The sequence below is a fragment of the Octopus bimaculoides genome, chromosome 6 (genome assembly GCF_001194135.2).
Source record: "Octopus bimaculoides isolate UCB-OBI-ISO-001 chromosome 6, ASM119413v2, whole genome shotgun sequence".
Classification (NCBI taxonomy): Eukaryota; Metazoa; Mollusca; class Cephalopoda; order Octopoda; family Octopodidae; genus Octopus; species Octopus bimaculoides.
This window is the reverse complement of record NC_068986.1, coordinates 74,240,018-74,248,854: the sequence shown is the minus strand read 5'-3', so window position 1 is coordinate 74,248,854 and position 8,837 is coordinate 74,240,018. Positions and strand designations below refer to the sequence as shown.

The window sequence follows — 8,837 nt, the reverse complement described above, 5'->3', positions numbered from 1 at the left end:
TATTATGTATATATTACATTATGTATTATAGATTTGTTCTTCCATTTTATTTCATGCAAATTATTTGTGAATTAATGAAAGCAGAGACTTTTGGCTGCAGCATCAACGCTATAAAATATCTATAATTATATTCAGCTTTAGAGTCCTTTAGGATTTCTTGTTTCCTTTAGGTCATTAGAAATAATCATGTGATAAGTCATTTTTTTTATATCTATGGATTTCATATAAAAGAAAAACAAATTGAAAAGACAGCAAAGTGAAGAATTATCTAAGGGCAATAACTCCTACAAATTTTTAATTATGTCCCTTTCTATCTCTCGTCTGTCTCAGTAAACATGCATATGTTTTTCTTTAAAAACATAATAAAAACATATTCATTCGGTAAAATTTTGAAATAATCACATATTTAAAATACATAGAATACATAATATCTTTTGAAATAATAACAACAACAACAACACTGTGAATTTTTAGGTAATTATTGTATTACATTTATACATATTTCTCGACAGAGTTATTTCCCTTGGCACTTGCTGTTTCTTGTTTAAGGCATGGTATAGTGTATAAGGTCGTAAATTAATAATCCGTAACTTATTTATTCCATCTCTGTTTATCAAATGACTTAATACACCTTTTGCTTAAAATTATGTAACTTCACAAGTTAGCGTTGTTTGCTTTGATGCAACTTTGCACATAGACATATATTTTTATTTCACTGTGTGTGCGTGCGTATTTATATGTATATATGTGCATATACTTTTACTAGTTTCAATCATGTGGCTGCGGTCATGCTGGAGCACCACCGTATACATTTTTTAAAATTCTTTAAGTTGGGATCTTTGTGGTTTTCGTCACTGTTTACAATTTTGTTCCAATTGTTTTCAAATTTGGTCTATGGAGTAAGTTTTGTATACTGATTATAAAAATGAAATTCATTTTTCCTATAAATCCATAATTAAAAAGTCATTAGCCTTTAAAATATGAAAACTTTGGGTATTTTAGCCAATCAGAAGTGAGTATTTTACACATCTGTTTCTATAGTAACCAAAGATGCTGTGCATGCACACAAGGAGTGTAGGAAACAAATGCAGGTGTGGGACACACAGTTTGATGGTTGACTCTTATTTTTGTGAATTTATGTGGAAAACGAGATATGAGAAAAATAATTTGTTATATAAAATCCTAGAGTGTATTGCAAACTTTTGTTCTTCAATTTCTTTAACTAACAAATGTCTGTTTTGACTTATTTGTAGCAACTCCTGCTGGTTTGTTTACTGTAGATAGTTTAATGTTTTGACATGCCAGTGCCCTACACTCTGATGATGGAAGAGGCAGTGAACGTGCTGTTTTCTGATTGGCTGAAAATTCTAAAAATTATCAAGCTTCGAACACATATAACATTTTTGCAAAAGTTTTCTGGAATAAATGAACAAATTCGGATTCAAAAATTACATCTATATGATTACATTATAATTATTTTTAAAGATAATTGTAAACAGTGATGGAAACTGCAAAGATCCTTAACTTACTTCAGTCATTTAACTGTGGCCATGCTAGAGCACTGCCTTAGAGGGTTTTAGTCAAACAAATCGACCCCAAGATTTATTCTTTGTAAATCTAGTACTTATTCTATCAGTCTCTTTTGGCAAACCACTAGATTACGAGGATATAAACACACAAGCACCAGTCGTTAAGGGTTTGGTTAGCTCAAGGATATAGTAGAAAAAAACTTGCTTAAGGTGCCATGCAGTGGGACTGAACTCAGAACTAATGTGGTTGGAAAGCAAGCTTCTTACCACACAACTATGACTGGTGTGCTGTTCAAGGGCTATGTCATGATCTCGGTCACTTATACGCCATAGAAACCAGGTAACTGGCCCAGTGAATCCTAGTACTCAAAGACATTAATGTCCAGGGGACTTACTACTACTACTACTACTTCATAGTGTGTGTCTGTGCACCCTTGCATGCATATATGTGTGCATGCATATGTATATGAATGTGTGTGTGTGTGTGTGCGTGTGTGTGTGTGTGCTTTTATGAAAGTTGGGGCAGCTGAATAACATGCTTTTAAAACAAATGTCGATTTACTCATTGATGTGGTGGCGTTTATTTTCTGTTGATCAAATTTTATTCACAATGCAATGCTGGACTAAGATTTATTCATAGAAAACATGTGGCAAAGTTTCCATTACGTTCAAACTCTATGTCATGGGATTGATGATAAGGAAACTTCATAATCACATGGCCATAACTGTATCCATATGTTATCAAGAAAACAAGAACCAAAAATATACACAAGAGAAAGAGAGGAGGAGGAAGAGGAGGAGGAAGAGGAGGAGGAAGAGGAGGAGGAGGAGGAGGAAGAGGAGGAGGAAGAGGAGGAGGAAGAGGAGGAGGGGGATCTTTAGCATCTGCATTCCATGCTGGTATGACTGGATGGTTTAACAGGGTACATCAAGTGTGAAGACATATGTTGAGCTGATTTTTCATGGTTTCTATGACTAGATGCCCTTCCTAATGTCAACTACTTTACAGGGTGTACTGGGTGCTTTTCGTTTTGTATCACATGTGAAGACACCAGGTAGCTTACAAGACAAGACCCTTTGATTGAATGGGAATGTGGTATTGAGAGAGGTGGCTTATGCTCAGGGTTGAAAGCTAGGTGTATGATAGAGGAACAGGTGTCTTGCATTCAAGGAGAGACATAGCTAACTCAGCTGTAAAAGGAGAAAAGATGTTGGAGACGAGATGTTAGGTATACCTTCAAGATACAAAAGAGAAAATGTGAGGGGTGTGGATGAGGATGGGGTACAGGTGAGGGAGATAGGGAGCAGACAATCAGGTAAATTTACAAGAATGTGAGGTGAGTGACAGATTGGTAGGGGTAGGGAATATAGGGACACAGGTAATGTATTGAACAGCAAACAAAGAAGGGGACTGTATCAATAATTAATTACAGTGATTATTAAATCAATTTCCCTCAAATAGATAAGAAAAAATGCAACTTACATGTTTACGACTGTCTGTCGCATATTTGAGTATTTTTTGTTCAGGTTCCGAACTCTCTGAATCACTCTTGCTGGAAGTATCATCAGGGGGCAGTGCATAGTCGCAGGAGATATCTGAGAGTTCGGAATGGCACGAAACACCTATAAATAATGAAAACAACCAAACTTAATTGTCACAGTTGGAAATGGATTTTTATATCCATTTTTTCTTTTTTTTCACTTGTTTTGGTCATTAAACAGTGGCCATGCAGGGATTCTGCCTTGAAGAATTTTTGGTTGAATGAATCAAATCCAGTATTTATTCTAATGGATCTATTTTGTCAAACTACTAAGTTAGAGAGACATAAACACACCAACAGCAGTTGTCAAGAGATGATAGAATGCAAATATAAATGCAAAGACACACACACACACACACACTCACACATATCAGTGGCATATGGTGGTTTTTGCATTGGGTGTGCTTCCACACGCAAGGCCACCAAATTTCAAGCAGGGGTATAACAAAGGTTTTCCATTAAGATTTGTGATTAAATTAATGAGTGAGGTTAATGTTTATAGTGAATTTGCCATACCCACAATATGCTCTCTTGACACACACGCATACACACACACATGCGCGCATGCACGCACACGCACACACACACACACACACACGCGCGCGACAGGTCTCTTCCAGTTTCAGTCAATCAAATTCACTCACAAGGCTTTGGTTGGCCTGAGGCTAAAGATGAAGACACTTGTCCAAGGTGCCACGCAATGGGACTGAACCCAGAACCATGTTGTTGGGATGCAAGCTTCTTACCACACAGTTAAAGTAGTTCTCAGATAATAAGTCGTGTGGCACAGGTGCAGCACAAAAGTATCTATATGTATGTACTGCAGTGCACTGGTGCAGGATAAGCGATATCTATGCATGATGCAGTGCAAGGGGAATCTAGATGTGCTGCATTGGACTAATGCCCCACAAGTTGCATTATCCATGTGTTCTCCAGTGCATGGATGCAGTACAAAGGAGTTGCTATGTGTGCTATGGTGCACTGGAACAGTACATGCATTAACTATGTGTTCTGCAATGCACTGGTACAGCAAAAGTAGAATCCAGGCATGCATCTTTGCACATGTGTAATATAAATGGTATCTAGATGTAACTCAGAACACTGACACACCATGAAAGGGTTTCTAGGTCACAACAGATTTTTGAAAATATAATTTAAACCTTTAGCATTTAAGCTGGCTATATACTCAGTCCAAATATTCTGCCTGTTTTACATGAAAACCAGCCAGATCCAGCCTCTCATACTGACCATACAATGTCATTCTAGAAATAAGCAATTGTATTTGATATTTTATTTATACAGTGGACACAGACATGCCTGAGGTATTACAAAGTTTGCTTTGCAATCATAAATCATGACGTACAGCGTTCAGTCGCTTTATGCAGCATCTTCTACATGCATGTTTTGCCTTAACCTTAGACTGATTGAAACTTCTGAGAGAAACTAGGGAAGCAGATACTGTGAGAAGGTCCATCAGATTCATCATACGTGTAATTCAAAGATCCAACTTTGTTACATATTGTGTCTTGCTGATTTAGCTTGAGAGCTGCGTTACCAGGTTAACAATATACATGTCTGTAGAATACTTAGCCACTTATCCCTTAATTTGATGATTAGGAAGTTTAATTGATTGAACAACTGAATGCTTACCATTAAATCTAACAGAGAATCTACTACTCACTATCATCTATAGACAATCACCTGTTTCACTCATATCCACATAGCAAATATTAAATAAATATGTAACATGTGATAGCTGTATTACCAGTTATGTCAAGTAAATCAAGGTTTGATGACAATAGAATAGACACTATATCATAATTCAGTGATAGATTCCTAGCTAGTGGAAGGAATGGTTCCATTTTATGCATTAGGAATTTTTCAAAAGATATATTCAATATTTTTATCATTAGTTCTTTCTTTGCACTAAATACTGAGTCTTGTTTCTAACTAACACAGAAGAAATCAAAGTTTTAAAAAAATCAAGTTGGTACTAAATACCTTCTAAATTTTGTTACAGTTCATGATTGGTGACTAAAGCAAACACAGGATCTTGTGAAACCCACCTAAGTTCACTAATGTCTAGCTGTGATACTGTATTTTCCAGCATACAAATTGCTATAGTAAAATGATTGAGTGGTTTATGATTATAATTGCACATCAATATGAACACAATGTAATTATAACGGAAATTAACAAGTAACTAAAATTTTTGTTCTATGCTGTAGTTACCATCTTTCCAAATCCTGCTGGATTTTGCATGGAATTTTTGGTCTTTCAAAGTTGTCACAGTGTATAAAGTTTGTCTACCTTTTTTATGCAGTATATTTTGGTCTGAACAATTTGGCTTGGCTTATATGCTAGAAAATAAGGTACTTAAAAATTTTAATTTCTATTTGGTAATGAGCATTAATCTGTGACTTGTGCCTCCTTCTTTACTTACACTTGTCAGTCTTGGAGCTTTTTCTAAAGACAATACATGCTGCTTCCCCTTCTTCTATTTTGACTTAAGGTATTACAAATAAAATCTATTCAAACTAGAAAGAGAAACACACTTGCAAAGGACTGTGGAGATAATTACCTCTCTTAACAGCACCAGAGCTACTCTGGTTAATTGCTGTCTTTCGTATGGAAAGGGAGCTGAATGTGTGTCCACTAACTGGGCTGGTCACTGATTCTATTGCCTCTGATTGGCCACTGTATAGTCCAGTACATGCCTCGTCATCAGATGAGTCTGATGTAGTATCATCCATGAATGGAGATTTGCGGATTTGAGCTGCTTTCTGAAAGTAGTAAATAAAAATAACTGTTACAACATCATTTGTAGTGCTAGTGGCAGTGGGTTATCAGTGGTGGTTTGGGGGAGATGATTAGGTGGTGGCCATGACAATTGTGGTATTGATGAGGAAGATCATAATGGTGATGACAATGTTGATGGAGAGATCAACATAGTGAAGAGCAATGTAGTAGAAGTGATGTCATCTTCTATACAAAGAAGAAAATATAAGATCATAAACAACTGCAACATCATCACCATCACCTTCACTACTACCACACCACTACAACAACTGTCATCATCATAAGTCATCCACACCAGCACCATCATTGTTTTGTCAGTCCCATGCTTGAATGATTTGCTAGATCTACAATATAACATTCCAAACCCCAGACACCATTCTTGCGTGCCATTTCAAATCTAAGACTTTGGTTTCTTACATTTCATTTGACATTTTCTCAATCTTTGCTGGTCTTTATCTCTAATTAGAGATACTAACTGGTGTTGTTCTTATTGTTGTCTGGCCCAAAGTCACCCCTGAACCAGCAGAGACACAGTTAAATAATTTCCAATCAAATAATTTCAAATAATTTCCAGCTTTATGTCTTTTTCCCAGGCAGTATATCTATGTGAAATTACATCAACCTAAGTTCCTAACTGTGGTCACCACATGTGAAATCAACATCTGAGATGTAGAAGCTTCTTAAAATATATTGGAACCTCATCTCTTGAAGGTGGACTAAAAGTACTACCAGCTTGGAAAGCTTTCATATCTTCAGCAGGTGTAATTACCTCCCAGAATGTTGTCCAGGATCACATCTAAGTCCCCATTCAAATGAGTCCATCTCAAATCTGCTACTGGTAGCATATTCAGTTATGCCTGTTCTGGCATTGTCCTTCTATACATAACTGGCAGGGAGATGTGTTGCTGTTATCTCTAGCAGCCAAGAGTCCATCATTGACAAGACTAAAGAAGGTCAAAACCATGTGATCTAGTGGTCTCGGCACTAGAGATAATGGGAATTTATCTCCCCACTAGCAACATAAATAAGAGTGCATTCTACACATTTTGCACCAAAAGCCATTATGAGAGTTTCTCTCATGATGTCTACCATAGTATAACTTGTTCAAACAGAACATCTACGTTTAAGTGAGATAAATTTTACCTCTCAGTATTAGTAATGTATATATATTTTAATCAAAAGGCAATATGTGTAGTATCTACTACCTCAAGCTCTCGTGGCTTAAGGCTTTCAGATTTGCATGCACTTCTTGTGCTCTGAGCATATTGAGTAGAATGGTCCTGGGCACTATGAGTTGACTCTTGGTCCTCCTCCTATTCAGGAACAGTACTAATACTCCAAGAAATAGGCTTCCGGCTAGTATCAGGTGCTTGCATTACTGTATGTATCTATATACAGGGGTTGGACAAAATAATGGAAACACGTAGCATCCTAGCATCATAATTTTGAAATATCTATGAAACCACCAAAAGCTTGTTTATTTTTATGTTTTTTGGTTTATTATTAGTGTTGCTTAATATGCTTTGCTAAAATTGCTGTTTCTTTTCAGATATCATCAGAAAAAGGTAATTAAAATTCATTAAAATGACAGATCTATCGGACTTTCAAAGAGGTCAAATTTTTGGTGCTCATATGGCAGGTTCTAGCATGATGAAAACAACCGAAATGTTTGGTGTATCAAGAAGTACTGTCTCAAAAGTACTGACACCCTTTGAGAAAGAGGGAAAAACCTCCTCATTGAAATAAAACTCCGGAAGAAAACCAAAACTTTCAGATAGGGACCAATGGACTTTTACACGAATTGTTAGAAAGGATCACAAAAGTACAGCTCCCAAAATTACTTTTGCTTAATGATCACTTCTAGAACCCAGTTTCCACAAAAACTGTTTGCCAGGAGCTGCACAAAGCCAGATGTCACGAGGTTTCCAGACATAAGTTCTACTCACATGTCAAATAAAGTATAAAAGTGATATTGTCTGCAAAAATTAGAAATAGGACACACAAAAAATCAATATTCAAAGCAATCGAACATAAACAATGAAATGGGTTATTTTCTTTGAGTGTTTAAAAAAATATTGCACAGGTGCCATGGATTATTTTCCGTGGGTGTTAAAGAAAAAAAGAAATAAGTTATATGAGGTAGATATAAAGGTCTCTTCCAGGGGCCGTATTATCGATGTTTTCAACAATCTAAGTATGTAATGAGGTTTCCGGACATGAGTTCTACTCACATGTCAAGGCTCATCAAAATCAATAAAACGACGAAGGAGTTAGCTAACAACGTCACAAACAAACACACACTGATTTTCCACATATGTAGTAGACTAGCTGACATACCCGGTAATTCCCAGGAAAGTGGGGCTTACCCCCTGGTTCAAATCTCATAATTGTTTCACTAATCCAGTAACAACAATAAAAAGTATATAGCCTTTAAAACGGTTTTTGTGCATTTATTGAGGATAGTGAACTGTCTTACACAGGATCTTGTTTTTAGGAATTCCAAATAAGTTATGAATATTCAAATTGTGAAGTCAGTTATGTAATAACATGAAATTAATTACCCGATAGTAAGAATTCAGATAAAGTAGCAATGAAAAGGGCTTTAATACATTCCCAGAGTATATAGAACTTAGGAGGAAATACTGATAAGGTATGTATACTAAAATCACAAAACATGTTATGTAATAACAGGCTAATCAGATGAGATAATAATTCAAAGTAAATAACTCTGAAAAAAGCTTTTGTGCATTTGCAAAGAATGTTACCCTCAGCAGCGCTAGTGTTAGTATACTCATGAATAAGTTACTAACCAAAATAAGTGAATCTATTGTTTAAGAAAATATTATTTGCTTGTTTAACCCTTTCGTTACTAACCCGGCCGTAGCCGTCCGAAAAAATTTTTAGTTCATAAGACCAACCCGGCCGTAGCCGTCCGAGAGTACCCATTGTTATTTAAATGTACATTTGA

General features: G+C 36.1%; 1 protein-coding gene across 1 annotated transcript in view; it reads right to left on the bottom strand.

Moving 5' to 3' along the window:
• Positions 1–8,837, bottom strand: part of LOC106873829 (pleckstrin homology domain-containing family H member 1) — a 949,845-nt gene that overhangs the window by 4,804 nt on the left and 936,204 nt on the right. The window contains exons 13-14 of the mRNA XM_052968478.1: positions 5,652–5,853; positions 3,013–3,152 (exon numbers count right to left, since the gene is read on the bottom strand). Coding sequence (XP_052824438.1) covers positions 3,013–3,152; positions 5,652–5,853 — 342 coding nt within the window. The remainder of the gene's footprint in view (positions 1–3,012; positions 3,153–5,651; positions 5,854–8,837) is intronic.